The sequence below is a fragment of the Melanostigma gelatinosum genome, assembly GCF_949748355.1.
Source record: "Melanostigma gelatinosum genome assembly, chromosome: 17".
NCBI lineage: Eukaryota > Metazoa > Chordata > Actinopteri > Perciformes > Zoarcidae > Melanostigma > Melanostigma gelatinosum.
The window spans coordinates 4,532,335-4,558,618 of NC_136650.1; the positions used below are offsets into that span (position 1 = coordinate 4,532,335).

Below are 26,284 nucleotides of genomic sequence, written 5' to 3' on the forward strand. Positions count from 1 at the left end.
ACCAGACTAAGACTGATTATACATCATTATATCATATAAACCCTCTTAAGAGTTAACGGTCAGCCTCAACCATTTCTAATGATAATTCAAATGTCCCATATCAGCTCCATTCAACTCCACGTAAATTGTGGTTCCGTTTGAAGACTACCCTCTTAAAATGTAGAAGGACTCATTACAGTTTTAAGTAAAACAGCATCACTCTTTAATTTGACCCATTAGACTGAACAAGAGTTGGTATCAAATGAAGCTATAGCTTTATACATGAAGGGACATTTCAAGAAAGGAAATGTATGTCATGTTGAACTATGTGGGAGTTACTTCATGTGATCTATAAACAATCATCTCATGTTTCCTTGTTTCCCCATGAAGATTTATTTTGCAAAAACAGCACTTTTTGGGATTTATTTTCCTCAGGTCAAGTCGTGTTTTTTTTATTGCGGTCATAGAAATCAATCAAACTGGTGAGTTTGCAAATGAACTCTTCATATATAAGTTTGTGTGCTCTTGTGTTCTTGACTATTTGAAATTATTCGTTTTTAGGTGGATTTGTAATGTGATCTATAAGTTTTATTTTCATTTAGATTTAACGTATGTAGATTTCATTTAATTTAGTATCACCAAGCTGTCACGCACAGATTACCCATAAATGGCCGAGATTCTTCTTGTGGCACTGGCACCTCTGCGTCACTCAGCGTCAGTCTGTGTCACTCAGCGTCAGTCTGTGTCACTCAGCGGCACTCAGCGTCACTCAGCGGCAGTCTGTGGCACTCAGCGTCAGTCTGTGGCACTCAGCGGCAGTCTGTGTCAGTTCAGCGGAAAGATTCAGCTGTGGCAGGCGAGCATAGTTCGGCAACCGTCACCCTGCGTCACTCTCTGGCAGCTTGTGTCACCTACTGACATACATATACATATAAGCAGAGGAAGAGTGAAGATATTTTCAAACATGTATTTTTGGATTGGACATTTTATGGGTTTTAATTTAAATTTATATATATATATATATATATATATATATATATATATACTTTTAAATGATAATAAAACGGATGATTTATTTTCATTATTTTAGCCGATTGTTGTAAATGACTATACAATTTATAATTTGGAAAGAGTATTTTGTTCTATTTTGTTGCAAAACCAGCAAAATCATACTTAAATAAAATGAATGAGAAACAAAAAAGTACAACGTACTTACTCTAAGGATGCATACAGAGAACAGGGGGCTCCGGTGACAACTAAAATCATAAAACTGATTTATGGAAGCTGATCTGTCATAACAACAATGGGTGTTCTCAGGAAATGTGGCTCCGCCCCCTCAGCTCCGCAGCTTCTTGACGGTTGCCGAACTATGCTCGCCTGCCACAGCTGAATTTTTCCGCTGAGTGACACAGACTGACGCTGAGTGACACAGACTGACGCTGAGTGACGTTGAGTGCCAGTGCCACAAGAAGGATCTCGCTGTCTCATAAATTGTAAGCAACAGCGCTGGTACACTTTGGTGCCGGGCAGTATGCCAGCTGAACTCTGAGACGCTGCAGTTTGGCTCCAGTCCTGCTGGTGGCGCTGCCTGTTCTTTGGTACGTTTAAACTGGATGCCACGCTTAAAAGCCTTCTTTGAAATTTCTTCCGGGTTAAAAAAAAAAAAAGAGGCCGACAATAAAGCAAAGAGAGAGTCTAATCTCGAAGGTAAATCCGCCTGAAAACGAATACTTGTATCAACATTCAGCAGTTGCGACTTATTACGGGGTTATCTACCAGTGAATTGTAGTCGAAACTGTTTTCTGTATACTCTCACAACATTGTATTGTGTCGTACCTCGGAGTCACGAGCACTCTTAGCTTCTCTAGCTAGTTTAGCTAACCGTGTTAGCAAGGCGGTGCCGGTGGAGGAAAGGCCTGTTTGGACGATGCTAACAAGCTAGCTAGTCGTTTTAAACAAGTTATATTTAGTAAAGCCGTCCTATAACACCCGAGTAAGCAACGCTAACTCTTACAAATAAGAGCAAATAACGTTGGTATGTTGCTGGACCAATTCCACAATTTAAGGGAAACGCCATGCTAATGATGTTTAGCTTTATATGAACATGGACAACCGCTAGCTAGCGTAACAAGTTGAATGTCGCTGATGTTGTGAAGTCAAGAGTTAAACGATTCAAAATGTAACGTTCAGTAAGTCGGCGGTAACAGCCTTTCAGCCAGACGTCCCAAGTTAACTTTACTCTAATTGTATTATTAATGAATAACGTAATTGATTAAGCTAGCGTTAAGCATTTCAAAGATGACGTTAAGGCTAACGTTAGCTTGTTTGGTTTTTCTCTCTAGCTCACGTGTGCCCTGGCATTGGGTGAACAATATTACCATATGAAGGAAAATAAATACTTCATATAAGTGAAATGAAGATTATGTCATAATTACATTTAAACGATACGGGAAGGAGGCGCTTACATTGATACACAAATAAATAAACAAGTTTAATATATATACCAGCTAACAGCTGTATGTAATATCCTAATCTACAAATTGAGTTATGAAATGCACGTGTTGTCAGTTAAGTACACGTGGTTTAAACCACTACAGTTTGGTATAACAGTCCTGCTATAAATCCCATGCTCATGAAAGTCATAATCAGTTTTTGTTGTTCCAGTTTTGAAGATAATTTGAGGATGTCAATCTGTTGAGCTGTACAGTGTTATACTAAGATACATGTTTTATATTTAGTTTACTCATTGATGTATATGTTGTGGACAAATGACACATCAGTTTATTGCATAAAAATATAATAAACAGCATGAGAACTGAAACTGGTAGATGGTTAATCCATTTACTGACGTAAAATGTATAAGCATCTATTTTGTGAATTAATCATTGATTTTTCAAGCAAAAAACTTTAAACATTCTGAACTAAAAATTGTATACATGTGAGAATTTGCTACTGTGAATCAATTCTTCTCTAAAACAGATTCAACCAATAATTGACTCGGTATGTATAGCCTTGAACAAGATGCTATTTATCTGCATTAGTTCTAGTTAAGTGCACACGAATGGACTGCCTTCCGTTCATGATATTAGACTAAATATAGTCTGGAATTGCTGTTTTCTTTTATTGATATGTTCTATGATCTTCTGCACCATTTAAACTGCTTTGGTTTAATGAACAGTGAGTGTAGTTAACCAAATCTAAATTGTATGGCTAGAAGTATGTGGACATTACGTTATGTGACTGTTTTACATCTCATTCTAAAAGCATGAATGAATGAATGAATTTTATTTATATAGCGCTTTTCACAGACAGTACTATCACAAAGTGCTTAACAGAGCAGACATTTAAAAGCATAAAAAACACAATGTGACCCTACGGTCAATAAATTACATACACAGAGTGAATAAAAAATGTTAAAGAATAAAATAAAAATAAAATAAAAATGTAAAACAAATGTTAAGAGCAGGTCTAGGACATGGGTTTACTTTTACACAAACGCCAGCCTAAACAGGTGGGTTTTTAGCTGGCTTTTAAAAGTATCCACAGTATCTGCGAGGCGTAGAGTTGCAGGCAGAGCATTCCAGAGCCTCGGGGCCACTGCCTCAAAGGCTCGGTCACCACGGGTCTTAAATCGTGTGCGTGGGACTGACAGAAGACCTAGAGCATTTGACCTGAGAGTGCGGGCGGGTGAATAGGGGCGAAGTAGATCAGCTACATAAGTCGGAGCCTGACCGTGAAGTGCTCTGTAAGTGATGGTGAGAATTTTGAAGTGTATCCGAGATGCTACAGGGAGCCAGTGGAGAGATCGGAGTACGGGGGTGATGTGAGACCGTCGGTTTGTCCTGGTGAGTAATCTGGCGGCAGCATTTTGGATGACCTGCAGACGGTTAAGAGCAGATACACTGAGTGATGTAAAAAGTGAGTTGCAGTAGTCAATGCGAGAGGAGATAAATGTGTGTATGATCATTTCTAATTCAGGCGTTGATAATACAGATCTCAGTTTACTGATATTTCTTAGATGGAAGAAACATGACCTGGACAGCTGCTTAACATGAGGGTCAAATGACATGGAGCGATCAAAGAAAATCCCAAGATTGCGCAGGTTGCAATGGGAAGCAGAGGAGAGAGGACTAATAATCTGCCTGATCATGGGGACAAACTCCTCTGGAGCAATAACTAGGACCTCCGTCTTAGAGTCGTTGAGTTGCAGGCAGTTTTCTGCCGTCCAGTCTCTGATGGCATTGACACAGTCCAGGAGCCGAGTTAATGTGAATGCCTCGCTGGGTTTGAATGACAGATGAAGTTGGATGTCGTCTGCATATAAGTGATAGGACACATTATAGCTTTTTATGATCGGTCCCAAAGGTAACAGATAAAGTGAAAATAACAGAGGCCCCAGAACCGAGCCCTGCGGTACACCACAAGACAGTGGAGAGGTAACAGACACAAAAGCACCCACAGAGACATTGAAACTTCTGTCACTGAGGTAAGATGTAAACCAGTCTAACGCTATGCCAGTTATGCCCACCCAATCACGTAGCCTCTTAATCAGGATGTCATGGTCTACAGTGTCAAATGCAGAACTGAGATCCAGAAGAACTAACACAGAGCAGTCACCTGCATCAGCACACATGAGAATGTCATTTGAAACCCTCAGGAGAGCGGTTTCAGTAGAGTGTTGCTTACGAAACCCAGACTGGAACTTGTCATACATGTTGTGCCTCTCCAGTGCAGCAGTAAGTTGTTTGGCCACCACTTTCTCTAAAAGTTTGGACAGGGAAGGCAGTTTTGATATGGGCCTGTAGTTCATGGGCAAAGCTGGATCTAAGTTAGGTTTCTTTAATATGGGCTGGATAGTGGCATGTTTGAAATAGGAAGGGACAATTCCTGTAGACAATGAGGAATTGACAATAGATGTTACTGCAGGGCCAATAGTTAACAGAACGTTCTTAAATAGAGAGGATGGAATTATATCCAGAGGGCAAGTTGATGGCTTTGTATTGTTAATTAAGTCCATCAGGTCTTGAAGGCTGATAGGCTGGAAAGAGCCCATAACAGCAGGAGATTGCGAGGAGCATGGGCAGTACAAGCATGGGCAGTACAACCGAATATATCAGCCTCCAGTCTCCGTTGAAGGCCCTCCAGTCCACATTGTGTGGTACCATTCAGACACATGAGCATTAGTGAGGCCCAACACTGATGTTGGATTATCAGGCCTGACCTGAAGTATGTGCAGGCCAGTCCAGTTCTTCCTCACCACACTGGCAAAGAGTCTTCCACAAAGTTGTCTAAATGTAATAGTCGGTGTGTGCACTAACTAATGGGCATATCCAAAATAATGTAAAGCAGCTTCTGACCAAAAGCTGTCCACATCATTTTTCCCATTGATTGTATCTCCAGGGTTGAGTAATTAAAACAAATGAGATTTCAGATGTAGTTTGACATTGCAGGAAATTACCAATACTCCTATTCAAATTAGTGTATTTTGATATGTAGACGTTATAGTATCCATCTTGTATAACTGGTTGGTTTTTTTTGACTGTCAGTTCACACTCGTTGGACCAGCTTATCACACCCTAAACGTACCTGCTGCTAGTGATTTTCCACCCTGCAGTTAAATATAACCGTATCTATCGAGTTGTGTGAGCAACAGAAGCTGTGATCTACGACCTTGGCTATAATAGTAATCTGTGGTCTCTTTATTTTGTTATTCCTGCAGGTCAAAGTTGAGGGCCATGGCTCGTGGGCATCAGAAGATTCAGTCTCAGCAGAAGAATGCAAAGAAGGCAGCAGAGAAGAAGAAGGGCATGGCCGCTGACCAGAAGACTGCAGCGAAGGCCGCACTGGTCCACACCTGCCCCGTCTGCCGGGTGAGTACAGCACCTGCTGCTGACTGCTGAGCCCATTGAGTTGACGCAAACAATAGAAAAATGTACTGAAAACCGGATGAGGCTGTTTGGGTCGAGCCACAGCGCCTCAACATCACCGGCATTGTTCCTAATGTCATACATGTATGAAACATACTTCACCTTTACAGTACCACTGTCCACTTTCAATACTGTATTGTGGTAATCATTGAGCACTGTACTGGTACTACAATACTGAGAGTAGATTCCTTACCTTACCTACTGTGAACCGAATGTCCTCAGAGATTATAGCTTTCCCGTGTCCTTCCTCGCTCTTCTTCTTCCTTCTCCTCGAGCTCACCCGGGGCCCTTTTATTGCTGAAGCTCTGGTTGCTTCATGAACAATTGTTCAATATGTGTTTGCCCGTGTGAGGAGTCAGTGGGTAGTAGGGTAGCTAGGTTTAGCTTTTTGAAAGGCATTGTTTTCTATGTAAAATGTTCTCTATGCAGATTGAGTGGAGAATTGTGGTGTTTTGAAAAAAAATGTGGTTTTGAACTACAATCTCAGTGTAAAGCAGGACATGTCATTGTATTTAAGCAGAGTTGGTTCATGACTTACAGGTTGTAGTCATTGTGTCTTAGTGGGTGAATAATTGAGAAAAACTGTATTAAATGAGTTAAAATTTCAGTTCTAATTTGTTTTCACAAGATAAAATAAATTGAAACCATGATTCTGTTTTTTTCAGACCCAGATGCCCGACCCCAAGACCTTTAAGCAGCACTTTGAGAGCAAACACCCCAAGTCCCCCATGCCCCCTGAGCTGGTGGATGTTCAGGCATGAAGAACTGCTGACTGGACCTGAACCGGGTAAGTCGTAACGGTTTTATGTCTTAAAGTCCGAACCCCAAATCAGTAACATTCTTATTGGCAGTGCATTTTTTCCCCGCAGCTCTTTTGATTTCTAGGAATTTCGAATGCTCATTTAAAAACAAGCCAACCAATAAAATAATCACTTTTATTATGCCCGGGGACTTACTTGAGTGTTGAGCAGTTGTAGCATTATTCACAATAACTAAACTGTACACACGCTGCTACGTTCACAGCTGTAACACACATGCTCTCCCTTTCTCTCGAACGTCCGCACATTTGATAACTTAATGTCAGGAGGGAAATGATGAAACGGACGTTCCACGGAGATTAGAAAATGAGGCAATCAATTGTAGAGGAAACTATTAATTTCCAAGTGAATTAGCTAACATATAGTGAAACAACTTCTACTGCTCGTCTCTAAACTACTTTTCTACATTTTGTACAATGAACAAAAGTAATCATTTACCATAATTATGCCATAATGCAAAAAAAACTCTTTCTTACAGATACACAATGACCACGGACTAAACATTGAATCTCTGCACCTGACGGATGTTGACGACGAACACTGTCAGTATTCATGGGCAACCTGTTGGGATGGAGGGATGTGCTGTGTACCTACATGTGTAAGAGAAAACAATGATGGGCGCAACAAGTACACCAGCACCCCACTTTTATATTTATTGTGTACAACTACCTTGCGATCCACATGGGGGAGGGGGCCTGCCTGCTAACACTGAATAAAATGATCCTGCGAGTAATGACTGGGAGATGTGATGAGTCTGACAAAATGGGAAAGGGAAAAAACTATTTTTGAATATGTTAGCTAGCTAGGAATCGATTTCACATTTAAGACCCCGACTTTATACAAATTACTATGATGACGTACGAAAGTGCGCGCACGCAGTTTGGCATCGGAAGTATGGAGGAGTGCACGAGCTTGTAGAGCTCTGTAAAGGCTTCAACCGCCAAACATCACGCATGCAGCCGAAACAATTGACTTTTCAGGTGAGCACACAAGTGGCCCAATATTTAACAGGTGTGAATCGATGTTTGAAGCTTGCTAACTCGTCTGGGGCAAGATGCCACTTCCATTGCCAAAATGCGCACGCATATTTTTGCTGACGTCTGCTGTAAAAGGGTCCATTTAATCACTCGTCTTCAATGGCTGTGGAGTTCCTTGTAACTTTAAACATTTTATTTTCACTTGTATAGGTAATTGCATGTCTCCTCAGCCATCAGTGCACCCTCTATAGAAGATTACATTTACCATGAATATTGGCCTATTAAAATGCTAAAATCTAATTTTGTGTATTTGTTGATGGAGAAATGTAGACTACTAGTGTCTCAAACTATTTCTGGAGATTCAGTTACTGTCCAACAAGACTCGACAGCTTTGCCGCCGCTGTGCTGCTGCCCCACAGGTGTCCACACTCAGTAACACTCAACAGTACCTCACGTCAAACCACCCAGCAAGTCTCCCCGCTTTATGTTCTCCTCCGGTATGTTTCCCAACATAATCGTGGCAATAAAACATCCATGTCCCACTTGAGTTAAACCAGACTTTTTCTGTTTACACTATCAGCAGTCTGGTTGTTCATAGTTTGAAGAAACTGTAATTGGCCCAATGATTGAGTTAAAGAAATGTTCATTAACTGCCAAAAAACAGCAGAAACACAAATTTCCTTTCACTGTACTTTTTTTTTTTTTTGTTCCCTTTTCAATAAATTGAACAATGTAAATAATGTTACTGGTTTGCTCAGCTGATTGTGTACATGTTGAGATGAAAGATGTAATTATTAAATGTGTCCACCAGGACTCCCAGTCTGCAGCAACACATCCAACCCATTGAGCTCACGCCTCGCCTCGTTTATTACGACTGTTTTTTTGCCGTATCATAAAATGATTTACTAGAGCACAATGTAAAGTCCTGCATTCAAGAGTAAAAGTATACGTGCTCTGCAGAATGTCCATTGGATTATAATTACTGACTGGTATGTTCATCTCTTTGCTGTTAGAGGTGGAACTAGGGCGGGGCGGTTCAACCGGTATACCAGTTTTAATTTCCCGTATAAGCGTTTTTCATATACCGACAGCCGCAACATACTGTTCTCCGCTGAGCGCGCTACATCGTCGCTAGTTCTCTTAAGTGTATTGAGAGGGACCCCTAGTCATGGTTGTAACTTTATAACAATTAACACATCACAGCTAATGTTATTTAACAGTAAAACACCAGAGTTTGTGACAATTATTTGTACATTTATAAAATTTCTCCGCCGAACTGCATGCTGGGTAAAGCTCGCTAACAGCTGGGAGAGGTTCTGTCGCTCCAGTAACGTTACAGAAAAGAGCGATGCAGACTGAACAAAAGGTATTTTGGTCAGACACTCATGCAACGCTGCTTACCATAATGTGTGGCATTTGTTATAAATGTACGGTTGGTACATAGAGGGTGATAAGAAGCTGTACTTGGAGGGGCTTAGGACCCAGGGGAATGTAGGTGAAGGAAACAGGAAGTGACGGAACGGAAGTCCACTTAACTAACCTGCAATTTTATTGCAGTATTTACACTGAGCTATTTGGGTTTCAGTCCTTTAAAAACTATGACCATAAGTCAAGATAATGTTAATATCGTTTTATTAATTCAATACAATTTTCTCTACATTGTGTTACAGTAAAAACAACCAGCACCACTAATGTCATGTTTCACCATCCAATCTACAGTTCTATGGAGACTACAGCTGCATAAGAAAGGCATGTACGGTAGTTTGGGGAAAAGTTGTTAAAAACAAATACCTCAGATATTCAGTAAAAAGGCCCAGCTGACAATGTGGACATAAACACCCATCACACAGAAAATACTGTATTTGAAAATAGATTAAAGACTGAAGTCACTGCTCCTGAATCAGAACTCAAAACAATCACGTTAAACTGGTTTGCAGAGTTGATGTCTGTGTAGAAAACCCCATCCTGTACATTTAGTTTGGTTTAGGACTCTTCAGTGTCAAAGTGGAACCTGTGTGGCCCTCATAGACAGCCACATGTCTTAACCACCATGTTACGGTGTTTTTTGAGGATGACGTTGTTGTTGTCGTCGTAGAACAGGACGGAGATGGGGCTGAGCTTGGTGGGGGCGCAACATGCCTTCGGAACCTCGTCAGGCTTCAGGAGGTGGACCTGCAGAGGGAATAACAGTTCATGATTAATATTCACGAGGTCGGAACTCATTTAAGAACTATATTACGTCTCAAAGTGAAATCATATCCAAATGCTTAAATTGAAGGGATTGAGCTGTGAGCCTTTATCCATGATGAACGTTTTTATTAGCTCATTGCATTATGGGACAGTGATGCTGGCGTAGTGTCCAGTGTTAATGTTAGTAAAATATCACAGTTAATAGTAGGAAATCCACGTACTATTGGATTCACACTAAGGTTTTGGACATACTAAATAGCATGTTGGTATGGAGGTCCAGACAGTCATAAAAGGAGTTTACGTATTGTAGAGTGTTCAGTGTGTGATACGTGTACTGACCACTTGCTGGATGAGGGCGTGGTTTGTGGCGTTCATGCAGGAGCCCAGAGGATAGAAACACTCTCCATCACAGTAGTAGGCTGAATATCCAGTGGGGGCCAAAACCCAGTCCTGAGCACAACCACAGAAATATAGTTACAGGCAGGAAAATCATCAAAACCTATCTAATCTATTAAGAAATATCACTACAGTATATATATATATATATATATATATAAAACGGTACATATGGGCCATAATCTACTATTCACACTAATAATTAATACGAGACACTCTCAGTTGCTTTGGTACAAAACTACTTGTCCTCAACATCTGGTTACATTTAATCGATCAAGTTCGGCATTTCTGCTTCAGCTCTGAAGCTATTTGGTAAATTAACTGTACTTGTATAGCGCGTTCACATCATTCACCCATTCATACACACTATCCTAGGGATAAAATGTATTTTGACATACTTTTTTCATTATTGCATTGTTTTTTTAAGGACTTTTGCAGGTAATCTATTAAGCGGTGCTGTTTGAACGAATTGTTATAAGAAATGCAATTACTGTTTTTAAAAATGTTCAGGATGATTTGAGAAATACATCGAAGCGACATAATAACTAGTTACAGCCCAAGTATGACACGGTGATATAATGGACTTCTTTCAGCCACCTAAATGATCCTTCTTGAACAATCATACTGTCTTTGTATGCAAGAAGTAAAGTAAGTAGATGAATGAAACTGGAGGAAGAAAGTAAAGGATGAAATACTCCTGAAGTACTCAAAACAAGAATCAGAAGTTAAATTCAGAGCTGACCTTCCACCCCAGGTCACTGAAGCTGACGTAGAGTTCATGTTTTTTACAGGCCTGACCTCCGCTGTTTACAGGACTCCGATCTGAACAAGAAGAAAAGAACATTTAGTTCAAAACAAGACTATCTCCATCATTTATATATTTTAAGGTTTTAAAATGACCTTCACAATCAGTACACCGAGGTTGGGTTCCCTTTGATTACATTTTACGTAACTCAAATGAATGTATTCATATCTGCTGAACTAATGATTCACATTTAGGAATCGGTCTTTTAATGAAGGATGATTTCTTCATATCCAAAATTTGGCAGATAAATATCTTTAAATCCCGGGACCTTGTGAGAAAGCTGATTCTGAGACTCAAATAACATTAGAGCATCAAATGCATAGCTGTGGGCGCCGGGTCCCTCACTATGGATGCTGGGGACTGGGAGGTCGTATTTGGGTTTCTTCTTGCGGGGATGTGGCTTCACAGCTCGCGGCGGCCGACACGGGACCTGATTCTCCCTGAAGAAGGTCACCATGAAGGGCTGTTTGGAGCGAGGGCCCCTGCGGCCCACCAGCCCGATCCAGCCTGCAGACAGGGAGCGGTCTGGGAGAGGACACAGAAATATGAGTAGAATTCATACAGTAGCAGCAGTTCTACTACTGCACTTCAAATAAACCATTCAATTCATTTGGATGTCAATTACTCCAAATGTACATTAAACGGGGATCATGATGGTCCTCCGGTGTACCCACCCTCCTCTGTCTCCACATAGAGACGTATGCCCAGGTTGCTGCGGGGGTGGAGGAGCCAATGGTTGGAGGCCGAGGAGACGTCAAAGGCCAGCCAGCCCTCCTGTCCTGCAGGCACTGACTGCATGTCCAGCAGCACCAGCTCTGGTTCTCTGAACAAAAGGCAGACAATAATGTCAACTTGATCAAACAGTGAAAAGAAGGCTGAGAGAGACAAAGGTAAACATATTGAACTTTCACTCAATCAAGCAAATGATATCTTCACACTAAATGATAGTTTTAATCCTAGATGATGAATAATACGTTCACTGATTTGAACATTTGGCAGGATGTTACACTCCTTCAAAATAAAAGCAGGCATTAGTATAATTCTTTCATTACATTTTTTCGGGTGAGTAGACTTCAGTTAATCACCAGTCAATGGCAGGATTACGACAGAGCTACAGTTTATTTGCAAGTGAGCCTGATCGTCAGAAAGACTAGAAGTGGCCCCACAACGTGCTGCTTATCTTGTGGTTCCACGCAGCTCTGGACAAGTATGTCAATCGTCACCTGTGTCTGCTCTCTCGCTGGATCTCGTAGACGGAGATGTGCAGTGTTCGGTTGGCCCTCTGGCCCATCGTCAGGGTCTTGTAAATGCGAAACTCTGCCGCCGTCACCGTCTCACCCTGAGGGAGGGGAGTCAGATCGAAACGAAACTCCTTCCAGTACGGACGAGGCTGCAACAGGTCACGCTCCTGCTCCACTGCAGAGAGAGAGATGTGTGCATCAAGTCTTAGGCCAATAGTTGAGATGTTTTGATGTTTGATAAAAAGCTCTATCGTCAAAAAGCCGGTGGTGTGAGATTCGGATGTGAAAATGGAGGAAGAAAAAGACCGGTGTGAAGGTGTGTGAAGGTGTGAAGGTGTGTGAAGGTGTGAAGGTGTGCGGATAGGATCACTGGGAGATGAGTTAATGACTAGAAGAATTCAGTCCTTCACTTCAGTAAAACTAGCAATACAACAAGTAGAGTAAGGGTCATCAGATCAAAGTAAATAGTTATGTGGTTGGTTTTAACTGCTGTGTACTTCAATCTATAACATGTCATACTCTATGAGCTGATTCATCAAACTAACTAGTTAATAGCTTCCTGTAATGAGTAAGTAGTACAATGTATTGTTGTATTCAGTAGCATGAAATGGAAACATTTAAAAGTTCAGGATTTTGAGCGTATACACTTTCGTGCCTGAAAGATATTTCATATTATCTTTACAGTAAATATTAAGCTGCAGCCAGTTAGCTTAGCATAAAGACTGGTAACAGCTAGCCTGCCAAGAAATAATGAATCAGTCCTCGTAAAGCCATGCAGGACTTTTACTTGAAACAGAGTCATTTTTACACAGTAGTACTGCTAGTTTTACTAGAAGTAAAGAAGTATATTTGTCAGCACAGTTGTAACAAAGTACAAATTGGAATGTTTAAGTTCATTCTATAGAAGAGAGAAGGAATATATATATATATATATATATATATATATATATTTATATATATTTCCCAACCCAGTTTCTTTCTGCACCATTCCTGAGATTTATTTACGTGAAGAAGATTTATGATGCGTGTTCGCTCTTTTTCACCAACATCCTGCATCTCACTCCACTGAACAGGATGTAGTGCCTTGCTAAAGGGCAGCTCAAGTGTTGACAGGGAAGAGAACATGTGATGTATCGCTTCGCTCTGCCAAACTTCACTGAAACACGTCCCCATGTGGACTTCCTGTTAAAGAACAATATGTAGATGAAGAGGTGAGCGGGCCAACGCACGAACACCGGCGCAGTGTGTGTGTGTGTGTGTGTGTGTGTGTGTGTGTGTCCCCTTGTGGGGAACCTCTCAGGGACACACACACACACACACTGCAGTAATTAGAGACACGTTGTGCCTTGAACCACAGCAGCTGCTCAGCACAAACACCACTAATTGCAGCTCTGCTGGTATTTTTAGAGTCGCTCCCTCCACAGCAGTATTTTCATCTCTCTTCGAACCGTTTGCCTCTTTTATTTCCTTCTCTCGGCGTGTTTCCGTTAATTCTAACCAGCTGCGTCTTTCTATTACACATGCGTAGGAACACACTCCCATGCTGGTTTGATTCAACTTACATGAACTACACACATTGATTAGATTAGTCACGAAGCAGAAAGTTGATGAAGTTCAGGAGCTGCAGAGGATCAGCTTTATGGAACAAGGCATTCAAGCAAGTGGTGTAAAGTAACTAAGTACATTTACTGAAGTACTGGACTCAAGTACAATTTTGAGGAACTTGTACTTTACTCGTGTGTAACTTTATACTTCTGCTCCACTGCATTCTGGAATCCAGCATTGTACTTTTTGCTAAACTATATTTATCTGACTGCTTTTGTTACTTTGCAGATGCAAAATATTAATAGAAAATACAAATAATCTAATTAAGTGTGATATGTTATAAAAGATGAAGCTACCCACCAGTATATGAAGTCATTTAAATACGCTCCACCTTTACCAACTGCAACATTCAAGTGATGTGCACATCAACACAGCGGTTCAGCAGAGTCCTGAGCCTCCACACTTGGCTCCAGGCCGCCTGCAGGACCAACAACGTGAGCTTCATTGACTATTTGAATCTGTTTTGGGGCCGCTCTTCCGCTTTAACAAGCTGGGTAGCCGCCTGCTAGCGGCTAATTTACAGCATGCTGTTCACTCCCATTCACATGATTGACTGTTTACACCTGGATCCCCTGTCCGCTTTCACTCTTCCTCTACGATCATTCATCAGCCGCATTCATCCCCTACTAGCAACACCAGCTCCCCCTGGCGGCATGGAGGGTCTCCTACTACTCTCTCCCCAGCCTCGACCGTAACTTCCACTCCACGACCCATGAACATTCCCGTGAGAATCACAGACTCGCGCTCACGCCCTAGTTATGGTCGGGTTCGATGTGCTGCAGAGTGATCCGTCCTATTGCACATACCCCCAAAGCTTCCTGTGCTGACGACACAGTGTCTTCCCCCATCAAAATGTGTCTGATCAATGCACGCTCTGTAACAAACAAGGCTCACATTTTAAATGACTTGTTCACAAGTCATAATTTGGCTTTTTTATTTCTGACCGAGACCTGGCAACGGACTATGGAATGCATCCATTTCAATGAACTCTGCCCTGTGGACTGCTCTTATGTTGGGACACCGCGTCTGACAGGCCGTGGTGGAGGTCTCGCCGTGGTCTGGAAGAATCAGTTTTCCTGCCACTTGGGGAGCACAGAATCCTATGTTACTTTTTTGAACTACAGCTGACTAAAGTGGGCCGGCTAAAGCCGTTTTACTGTTTTTTAATTTACCGACCTCCAGGTCCTGCAGGTCAGTTTTTATCAGAGTTCACAGACTTTCTGACCTCTATTATCAAGCTCGATAAAGTGCTTCTGGTTGGTGATTTGAATCTGCATATCAATGATACCACAGACTGCTACTACCGTGGTGACCGAGCCTTTGAGGCAGTGGCCCCGAGGCTCTGGAATGCTCTGCCTGCAACTCTGCGCCTCGCAGATACTGTGGATACTTTTAAAAGCCAGCTCAAAACCCACCTGTTTAGGCTGGCGTTTGTGTAAAAGTAAACCCATGTCCTAGACCTGCTCTTAAAATATGTTTTACATTTTTATTTTATTTTCTCTGTGTAGATCATTTATTGACCCTTGGGTCACATTGTGTTTTTTATGCTTTTAAATGTCTGCTCTGTTAAGCACTTTGTGATACTAATGTCTGTGAAAAGCACTATATCAATAAAATTCATTCATTCATTCATGATTATAACCCAGGGATATTAAATATCTATATAAATCATAAATTGGCCATTCTGCATGAGGAGTACTTTTTCTCTTTGAAGAAGAAGAAAGAAGAAGAAGACTAAAATCATACTTTTATTTGACTAAGGTTTTGAATGGAGGACTTGTAACAGAGTATTTTTACACTGTGGTGTTGCTACTTTTACTTTACTTAGTAAAATATCTGCATAACCGCTGCATGCGAGTGAGAAAATTACAATACGTTGAATGACGATAATTCTATATGCAAATATAACAACAAAGCTTCACCATATGAAGGGACGCACTGGCGAGCGCTGCAGGTCTCCAGTAAAGGCATCAGCAGCCACCTTTGTTTACAACATGGTGGCGGTTTGGATGATGAAACGCTGTGGGTTTTTGCAGTGCTGACTGATAAATTTAAGGGTGCATGTTCTTCTCCAAAACAGAGAATTTCAAAAAAAGAAACCCTTCATTTGACCCAGAGCACAGAGAGGAGACGCTTCCCACGGTGAACTGAGTGCAGATCAGCGATTCCATCCCAGAGGAGCTGGAGGAAGGAAGCCATGGAGGAGAGGATGTTTAGTTGTTGCTTTGACAGATAGGCATCAGTGAAGCACAAACACTCACACAGGGTCTGGGTGGGAACGTTTAACAGTATTATTTACAGAAGCAAATCATTATATTCACCGTCAATCTGCTGTTGAATGATTGTCGAACAAATATTAACTTCACTTTCATATACAACCAGAAAAAGGGAAACTCTTACATTTTAGAAGCTGGCACCAGATCAAATGTGGCGTTTTGGGTTTTTCTTTTGAAACAATTAAATCAGTCAAAAAGGTTGGCAAGGACAAACGGATTAATCAACTCATAGATTTGTGTCTGTATGAATGTATGAAGAGGTAATTCATTCAGAGTTGAATCGATTCCCTGCTTGGAAGTATTACTCACTCAATTTAACCAAATGTAGACTCAGTTACTCACTCTTAATCGCACCATTATGCACTGTGAAGTACTTAAGGACCATTGTGTCATCTTATTTTAGTCATGTTTCGGAGAGAGCGTGTACCTTCTCATTTGACTGGTAAACAGGAAGAACCCTCTCCAGGAGGAGATCTCATTTGTTTCCGGTTATGTTTACTAATCAGATTTTGTACTTTTATCATCCTCCATCAATCATCGTACCGGAAGTCTTCTCAGTCCTGGAGCAACTTACGGACGCTCGGCCCAGTTGGGCTGCAGCAGCAGTGGAGCGAGGCTGGTGGATTTAGGAATACTGGGTTGAAATGGAAACCTACCGATATAGATCAGCCATACTGACTTAGGTTGTAATCCTCTCTGTGGGGGAGAAACTAAAACGGCAGCTTACCTGCTGCGAATGAAGACGATTGATACCACTCCGTCTGTCCGTTAAATATAAAGCCAGCAGCTTAGCTTAGCATAAAGAATGAAAACATGTACATTACTTGAGAAAATGCACAATTGATATTTAGAGACAACGCTTCGGTACACAGACCTTCATCAGGTTAATGACTTAATGAACTATTCGTACTAGAAAGTTGATTGAACTCAAATAAAACGACGTGCTGATTTACATGTTTATTCCCATTGTAAGTCTATGGGGAAAGTGTTTTGGGCCCCATGGCATCACATGACCGACCCTGAAATTGTAATTCCATGGTTTGGCCACTATGTGCTATCAGCTTCAAAGCCTTATACAGTCCACGTTCAGAGCCCAGTGCGCTTCCTGAACTCTCGGTTCAAACTGCATCACTTCCTGTGTTTCTCTCTTCCCAGGGGTCATATACCCGACCACAGGTGTAAAGTACTCACCCAGGTTGACGAAGCTCATCACTGTGTCGGCCTCGCTGACCACCGTGCCCAGCGGTGGAGTGTACGCGCCGAGCGTGGGCAGGGCCGCGTGGCTGACCTGAGCCAACCTCTCCGCCCCTCCAAACTTTCCCATCCCGGGCCCGTTTACAATGATCTCATTCCCTTCCTCCTCCCCCCCGTCAGCAGCCATGGCGTGGTACAGGTCCAGCATGAAGAGCGGTGCGGAGGAGGGCGGCCGTAGCGGCGGGTGGGGTCTGGGTCGTCCCGGCAGGCCCAAGATGGACAGGATCTCCTTCTGCATCTCCTTCTTCTCGCGGCCGCTGAGCCGTCTGAAACTGGAGGGGACCAGGGCCTCGGCCTGCTGGCTCCACAGGGAGAGACAGAGGAGCAGCAGCAGGGGCAGCAGGAGCATGGTCCTGGGGTGGAGGAGAGGCCCATGGGGCCTGGAGGTGGATGTAGTGCGGAGGACTCTGTTCCTGCTTTTGTGCTGCTGTTTCATCTCGCAGCAGAGACAAGAGAAGCTGTGGGAGACGTCCATGGCTGAGGTTTGCCTCGTTTCTTCTTCTCTGCAGGCAAATCAAGATTTTTCTAATCTCACAAATAATCAGCTTTTTTTCTCGACAGTATCTTCGCTCCAGTGTTTCCAGACTGACAACCACAGTGTTCTCTACTCACTCCAGTTGGTCCCGTCTGTGTCAGACAGATGCTGATCTACTGGTGTGTTTAGAGGAGAGCTGGCTCTGGAACGGCACGTGTTTACCGCCTTAAACTGCCTCTGTTTATCTCTCCCTCCCCTCTTTGCCTTCCTCTCTCCCTCCTCTACCTTCTCTAATCTTGACGAAAGAAAAAAAAAAAAAAAGACTCCTCAACCTCTGATCCTCTTCCTCTGATCCTCTTCTCCCTTCACCTCTCAGTCGTGCAGCAGAAGAAACAGAGATAATGAGAGTGAGGGCATAATTACAAGCCTTTCCAATGTGTTTTGAATACAGACAAACTATGCCCCTGTGGAAGATCCGTCTGAGCTTTTGAAGTTGTGAACTCGGGGGATGGAAAGCAATTTGGGTGATGAGCAGGTGCCCCAGATTGGAGTGAAATCGGAGAGCCGTGTCATCGGGTTTCCTCCCGATCCTCCATGGCCTCACAAGGAAAATGAAGTTCACACCTGCAGTGAGTCAATGCTCAACGAGATACCTCGTGAGAACCCGCCCCTGTGGAGCAGTCACTGCTGGAAGCTTTTATCCAGTCATCTTTGAGTGCTTAATCATCCATTCCAGAGACCGCACCCCACCCACACATCTCTGAGGCTCCAGATGTCTTTCCTAATCCAATTTAAGAAAACGGTAACTCCAGAAAATTGTTCCCCGATTGTAAGTCCTTGGGTTTTTTCAAACGTGTGGCAGCTCTTGTGCATCTAAAAGCAGAGCTGTGCAGCAGTGAGTGTCCTGTGTGGAGCTCAGAGAGGGTAACAGTTGTTGAGGGAGTTTCCCTCCCAGCCTCCGCCTCTCGCCCTCTTTCAAGTCTTTAAACTTGCATCCCATCATCACCCCTCCCAGTGGTCTCTTTGGGAGACCTCATCTCTCTCGCCTCCTCACCTCCTTTTCATCTTCTTATGACTGCTTCCTTTCATCGCTACTCAACGTCGAGTCTCAGGCGGGAAGTATGTCAAGTGGCCCGATGCCCCGTTGGAATAGCAGCGATTCTCTGCTGCTGACAACTAAGCTTAACGGATTCAAAGCCAAAAGTGGATTCAGTTTCTCGGATATCGAACTCTGTGGCACCAAAACAAAAGGCAGTAACAAGTCAAAAACAGAACTGATTGCATTAATAAATTAGAATATTTTATCTTAAATGAGTCTAAAAATAAACAAATATTTACTTCTTTCCTGTAACCTGCAGTAAGTTAGTAAAACAAAGTTGTTTCATTTTGTATTTTACTTCTCATCTTATTTTTCCAACTCCTTTTCTTCCTATATTTGGTACCTTGGGACACTTAATGCTCAGAGCTACGCTAAAGCTAACTATCGTCGAAGAAATGTTAGCTAGTTAGCTAGCCACTTAAAAGTTGTTTTTTACATTGTGATCAAAAAGACATTAAATAATTAGATCTAAAGAAATGTTGCAGTTGAAACACAAACACGTGAACATTTGGATGTTAGGAATATATTAGCATAGCGCCAGCTAACATTGTTTTGCGTAAGTTTGCCAACTAAAACCTCCATTTTCAGTCAAATGTTATCCTTGACATATTTACTTAGATTTAGTAATAGTGACTTGTCAGTGGTGGGCCGTCAGGGCCAGCAAGGCCTTCTCTGTTGGCCTAGACAGAATCACAAAGTTAGAGCTATTTTATAATTTAATTATTTTTCATAAATACACTACATGTATTATAGATTTTCCCCCCATAAGCTTATTATCTCATTGCACAGCTACTGTCTTCCTCTGTTGCCCTTCTTCCAGCGCAGCCTGTTTTAAGTTGAGCTTTCATCCAATCAGATTCCGCCCCTATGCTGTCGCTAGGTAAAAACATGCTCGAGGCCTGCAGACTCACAAGTGAATCCCAGTGCAGTTTAAGTGAACGGGGACGATATTGTTGATTGTCATAGTGTTCAACCAATCAGATCTTTAGTTTGACATGTTGGGCGTATTCTTTGACGTGTCAGAGCCTGCTAGCTGGCCTAGCCGAGAACGTGCGGTTTGATTGGTCAGTGTCACTATTGTGAAACTCACTAACAGAACTTTGTAGTAGTAAGAGTTCAAGTTTAAAGATATGTAAGACGTTTTTACGTGACATTACATTTTTAGAGTTTTGGCATGTTTGGCGGTGACAATCCCAATATCTGCTGCCTCTGTCGAGACATTTTCAGCCCTCAAACGCATTAACGACGATTCAAGAAATACAACTGGGGAGGCTTGACCCTGGTCGAGCCTGGGGCGCCCATGAACCGACAAGGACTTCTGGCTGAAACTGAACCGATGTTCTGTACAACTGTGAGATTAAACTTTGTAATGAAAGAAAGGTTTTGTCTTTAAGTGAACAGCAGCTTTGGTAAGTGAAGTGCTTTTGTTTTACATCTGCAGTAGCGTTACTACTGTCTTAATGTGTCTATGGTGTTGTTTTTATGACATGGTTAACATTGTTCCCTCTGATGTGAATAATATTTGAATGGCTCGTGCTCTTCAGTGTGCGGTGGAATGCGCCGTAGTTTTGCTGGATTGATTTTGACTTTATGCATCGTCCGTTGATGACGAAGCATCCAGTCATGAGCGTATTCATGTATTTTGTCATATGTAGTATAAGATCTGATCACCTCTTCTACCGCTAGTTCAAGCTTTACAATCTCAAACATAACTGTCACAGGGACAAAAAATGCCACTTGCCCAATGTTGACTAACATGAAACACTTGTGGAAACCTTTGAACACTGAAGGCTTCACCGGGTAACACCATGTCCTGTTGAGCTGTTCATTAGTGTACAGAGCTCATTCGCTGCATGTGTGTTTAAAGCAGAAGGACTTGGAGGGAAGAAATGACTCAAATATAGTAGTGAGGCTCAGCCCTGTGCCAGCCCGTGTTTGTGTACTCTATTCTTCAAAAGCTGCCTGCTACTTGTGGTCACTTTGAAAGGCATGAATAACACTGACCAAACCAAAGTGACCGCGCTTCATTTTGTCCTGGCCGAAAGGGCGAGTCCCCAATGCCAGGAATTAACGCGCTGCCCGTTTTGTTTTCCTTTCCTTTGCACGTCCACAACTTTGGGAGGTTTCGTCTGATCATGGTGAGGAGTGAGTGAGCGAGGATGGAGGAGGTGAAAGAACAGAGAGGGAGTGAGTTCAAGACCAATGAACGGAAAGGGGAGCCGAGTGCCCTTGAAAACATAAACCCAGCTGACAAATGACATTACGAGCAATGACGGTCATCAGAGAGGGCAGTCTGGGAGGACGGGCCCAGATGGATGCAGTGTGGACAGAAATGTGTGTGTACACACAGCTGCAGAGCACTCAGACCTCATCATCTCCGGTGGAACCACCGAATAAACAGGACAGAAGTTATTTTCAAACACTCCCTCTCTGTCTCACACGGACACGTGAACTGGGACTGTGAGACAGAGCTGGAGGGGAACTCGACATTAGAGATTTCAAATGATTAAAATTGATTTCAACCACCACCACCTCCCCTGTGTTTCAGTGTCCTGATCCGTTACAGGATAATTACAGAGAAATGTCCTCCGAGTCTGTGGTCTGCTGTCAACCAAGAGCGACTGAAGGCTGTAAACAAAGAATTAAAACCATTTATCTCATTGGAATCTATTCAGAAATGATAAACATACTCACGTCCTACGTAAAGAAAAAAGTCCAATATTAAAATGACATAGATACTACTTTGCCTCAAAGATAAAATTGACAAAAAATGAATTAAAGTCACACTAATGGAATCTTGCAAACATATTTAGGTAAAAAGACAATGACCAAGTCCTGAGTGCAGCGATGCACACAAACGTACTCGCACAGTAATCACAAACAAAGCAATCACGCTGAAAATAACACAACACATTCAAATTAGTGCTGGGCAACAATTAAAGTATTTCATCGCATGGATTTTTTGCGATTAATCGCATTGTTATGGCAAAGTTCAATAATGAATTCAAAAGTAGTGTATTGCGCACTTTTGTTTTAAAAGTACTGCTATATGAACAAAAGGGCAATAACATTTGGTTCACGAGATGCAGGCAGCATGTTTCATACTTAATGTGAATATAATTCATACTTTGTTGGCATCTTATTCTGAAAACCGGATGTTCGTCTGAAGAAACCGGATGTTGTCTCACGTTAATGTTTCCGCTAACTTTCAAAGTCCTTTGCTCGCTCCCGGTCTGCGCCGTTTAAATGCATTTACCGTGAATTTCAGCATATAGGTGCACTAACATGTAGTCTGCTGAGTTGACCACGGAGATCTGAGTGTCTGCTGACTTTACCGCAACTGGTGGTCTTTATTTCTGCCCCCCCCCCCCCCTTTGACCAGAAGCGAAAGTCGCCTTTTCTCTACGGCAACCCTGAAGGGACATGATATCTCCAATACAAACCGATAAACATGAGACAGTCTGTTACAATAATAATACATTTAAAATACTTCCCCGTTTTTTGTTGTTGTAATTGTTATTATTTTTTCCCATCTCAAAAGGCTCAAGGACATACACACACGATGCATTTAAATAAATAGTGTTTGTGTGAGAAACAACCAAATGATTCGACTTATTATCAGGTGAAGAAAATCAATGTCTGCTTCTGAGAAGCGTTAATTATTTTAACTTAAACTACAATTAATCAATTATGAAAATAACTTACAAACAGCATTCATACAGTTTTCATATTTTCACAGGTCCATAGACAAAATCAAAAACAAGAGGGTTTTACTGCAAGCATATTTTTTAATACAAAAACGGAAAAAAATTGTTTATAATTTTAGTTTTTTGTTTTACTTTTACACCATTGACTCCTTGTAACACCCTCCCAGCATCAAGAGGAGGACTCGTCTCCTACACACAGAACCACCCCCCCCCAGAGACAATAAATAAATACAAATCACCTTTCTTACTGTAATTTCATTCGTTTTTCATAAACTTCATCTCTCAGACTGAGATAACACAGAGACGACTCGGGCATTTGAAAAAAAGCCTAGAAGAAGAGATGCTGGGGAGGGACATGAGGGAGGAAACCTGCTCTCATTGGTCCAATCCGCCCAGACTTCCCTGTCATTCATATTTGTAGTTCTCTCTAGACATGAAGGGAAAACCCCTTTGGTCATGGTCTGGGAATTGTAGTCATTAGCAAAAAAAGAAAGAACGAAAACAGAACAAACAAGGCTGCCACCAGAGTCAGAGACCGAGTGAATAAAGTTACAATGAAGTAGACACACACACGTATTAAAGAGCCGAGCGGACATTTATCCTTGGTACAAAAAAAACTCAATTTCTTTAACCATAATACTAAATCACTCTCCGCATAAGGTGATATGACAGGACACTGAAAAATAAATAGATTTTTCTTTCAAGCTAAATAACAAAAGTACAACTGGATTATAAATTAACCAGAAAACAACCAGAAGAAAAACAAAAAACGACATTCGCAAATTCAATTTTTTTGCATACAGTGACTCAAGTCAACGACCTCTATCATTTCCTGTAACAATGACACACATGATACACACCACCGTGTGTGTTTGAGTGTGTGTGTGTGTGTGTGTGCTGCTGAGGGCAACGCAGCGTGGACATGAAGGTGGAACTGCAGAGGAAGAGACAGTTTGTGCATGCTGGTTGTCGAACATCGGGTTAGGTTTCACATGTCGTATATTGTCAGTAACGTGCTGTTAGCAGAGTGTGTCACCAGAAGAACAGTCCTTTCTATTGCCAGTTTGTGATTTCCGTGTGTTGGATTGTTGTGACAAAACCGCACCGCCCTCTGCTGAAATGCACACACAACGTTCCAGCGGTCGGGAGGAGTCTGCTCTGCGGTGTTAGGGTGTGTGAGTGTTTGTCCTCAGCAGCAGCAGCAGCACCACCACCGACCCTCCGAGTCTGAGGTTAGCCGACATGTGTGTGTGTGTGTGTGTGTGTGTGTGTGTGTGTGTGTGTGTGGGGCATCGTTTCCCGCCTCCTGAGCTCACCACAGCAGGTGGCTGCTTTTTGCAGATCTGCTGAGGTGACCGCTTTTCTCACCAACCAGTCCGGAGTGAGCGGCATGGCGGTCGTTGCATATTTTCTTTTTAAACTCATCGCTGAGGCATTTGGCCCTGAGGCAAAAATAATGACCCGCTATTCTTTCTTCTTCTTTAGTTTCTTGAATGTCTTTTTGTTTGTTTTCCTATCGGTGGTGGTGTGTCCCTGTGTGTATTTGCGTGTCAGTGTGGTATAAAGCGGTTGCTCTGTCCGATGTGGACAGCAGCGTACGAGTAAGGCAGCGTCACGTCAGGTCAGTTGGGTGTTGGGTTCCACGCGGGGGAACGTTTAAAAGACGAAGCAGGAGACTGGAAGGCAAAATGGGGTCGCGTCTTAAAGGGGAAAAGTCCAGTTCGACCCCACGGGTTCTGGCCCGGACTTCCAGAACAGAACTCCACTCCTCTTGTGCAGGTTTTCAGTCCGTTTATGAGGCCGGGGAAAGAGTGAGAAAGAGATTTACTCATCCTATCCATCTCCTCCTTTCCCTGGAAAATATCAGTCATAGTGCACAAACTCTACACAAGCGCTGTGGATGGATGTCAGGCTGAAGAGCTTGTACACTGAGAATGGCCGATGATCGTCATCCCTCTGTGAGACGGAGGGGCAACGGTTCTGCTCCACATTTCTCTGTGGCTGGAGTTATTTCTTCGCAGAACCAGGGTTCTTTGGGCTGGGGGCCTTTTTGGAGATGGTGGGAATCTTCGAGGGTTTGGCCCCGGGTCGCCGTGGGGTGTCGGAGGCGTCGGAGCAGACGGAGCGAGCGTCCTGGAGCTCTGATGCGTCCGAGGCATCGCTGCCGCGCCGACTGCCAGCTCTGCTGCCCGCCCGGCTGCCGGCTCGGCTGGTCGACCCGCTGGCTGTGGACGCCCCTCGTTTGGGATCTAGCGGGTAGACGGACGAAAAACACTTGTTAAAAAATGTGCAGATTATATTTTTCTGAACGACAACACCAGCCCTATTTTTAGGCCTCTGCTCGAAAATTGCATACCCATACTCAAGAGAGTCCAGAACTCTAACTACAAGGTCTATTTTAATAATTTTGATGCTAGAATACTGGTAACACTTGTGAGATGTGTTCAATTGTGTAAATATTGTGTACATGTTACTGGTTAATAACTGATACACTTATGGCACAGCTCAAATTGAAAAAGTTCCAGGTTCGCCTGAAAAAAAGCACTTGTTTTTTTTAAAATAATGCCTGCCTTGGCCTAAAATTATGCCACAGACATAGAACAACACGTTTTACATGTCCCCACAACATATTTTACTTCGATTGAGTGAAGCAGGCCAGCATAAATGGTCTGATTCAAGCACAATTTAGATTTTTGGAACCAGCAGTTGCATTGCTGTATTATAATTGTATATACTATATAACTAAATATTAACTATATATTAAATTTTCTTATCACTAAGAGTGTTCAATAATCCGAATAAAGCAGTTTGACACCATTTGGAATACTTTTGAGCAGTTATGAATGTCATATCTGTCAATCATAAAAATATATGAATCATAATTTGTGTCTGTGACTCCTAGATTCGGCTGTGTTTGACTGATCGGCACAAAAAACACCTTTTTCGATGTGGGCTAGTCCAACGGGAGCCATGCGGGAGTGTTTGACAATCTCATTGTCTGTTTACTGACTAGAAATCGCAAAAAGCTGGGCGAACCCCCCTCCCTAAATGGATTGGTCCAGCTCACAGTTTCGGGTGCCATTTCCTCATTCAGTAAACCAGCGCAGTGATATCACTCACAACCACACATCACCACATGGGGGACACAGCTGTGCCAAAATCCGCTGGAATAGATCCGTTTTTCGTCCATAAAATCATCAAAACGTAAGTTGTTTTACCCAATATTTTTGTCGTGACCTGTGGCTGATATTGGCAAGAACCCCCATAACTTTTGAACGGTTTGAAAGAGAGTAATTTCGAAAACGATACGCGAAGCGGGGTCGAACCACGGCCCTCTGGATGTGTTCATTCGCCAAAATCGCTCCGTGCTTTCTCATCAGAGACCAAAACAAAGAGTATCGTACTGCAGTTTTTTGCCCAGAAAAACGTGTTGTGGTAAAACTTATAGTATTCTTCTAGATATGATCTTAGTTCATGTATAATTGTATTTTGCAGTGTGTAAAATGGCTCCCATGGTTGTTTCGCCCAGAATCTC

At 42.4% G+C, this 26,284-nt stretch overlaps 3 protein-coding genes across 3 annotated transcripts in view; 1 reads left to right on the top strand and 2 right to left on the bottom strand.

Moving 5' to 3' along the window:
* Positions 1 to 1,619: 1,619 nt before the first annotated feature.
* LOC306791352 (zinc finger protein 706) lies at positions 1,620 to 8,446 on the top strand. Its single transcript, XM_079288017.1, has 4 exons — positions 1,620 to 1,686; positions 5,699 to 5,849; positions 6,572 to 6,693; positions 7,203 to 8,446. The coding sequence occupies exons 2-3, from the start codon at positions 5,715 to 5,717 to the stop codon at positions 6,665 to 6,667; spliced, it is 231 nt and encodes a 76-aa protein (XP_079144143.1). The 5' UTR covers positions 1,620 to 1,686; positions 5,699 to 5,714; the 3' UTR covers positions 6,668 to 6,693; positions 7,203 to 8,446.
* An 876-nt stretch (positions 8,447 to 9,322) lies between these two features.
* On the bottom strand, positions 9,323 to 18,693 carry bmp8a (bone morphogenetic protein 8a). The gene is made up of 7 exons (XM_079287512.1): positions 17,406 to 18,693; positions 12,316 to 12,508; positions 11,767 to 11,915; positions 11,438 to 11,617; positions 11,030 to 11,109; positions 10,231 to 10,341; positions 9,323 to 9,873 (listed from the first exon to the last, which is right to left on the bottom strand). The coding sequence occupies exons 1-7, from the start codon at positions 17,941 to 17,943 to the stop codon at positions 9,724 to 9,726; spliced, it is 1,401 nt and encodes a 466-aa protein (XP_079143638.1). The 5' UTR covers positions 17,944 to 18,693; the 3' UTR covers positions 9,323 to 9,723.
* Positions 18,694 to 22,816: 4,123 nt separating this feature from the next.
* Positions 22,817 to 26,284, bottom strand: part of macf1a (microtubule actin crosslinking factor 1a) — a gene marked incomplete at its 5' end in the record, with an annotated part of 117,677 nt that continues 114,209 nt past the window's right edge. The window contains one exon of the mRNA XM_079288262.1: positions 22,817 to 24,998. Within this exon, the coding sequence (XP_079144388.1) occupies positions 24,757 to 24,998 (242 nt within the window). The 3' untranslated portion in view covers positions 22,817 to 24,756. The remainder of the gene's footprint in view (positions 24,999 to 26,284) is intronic.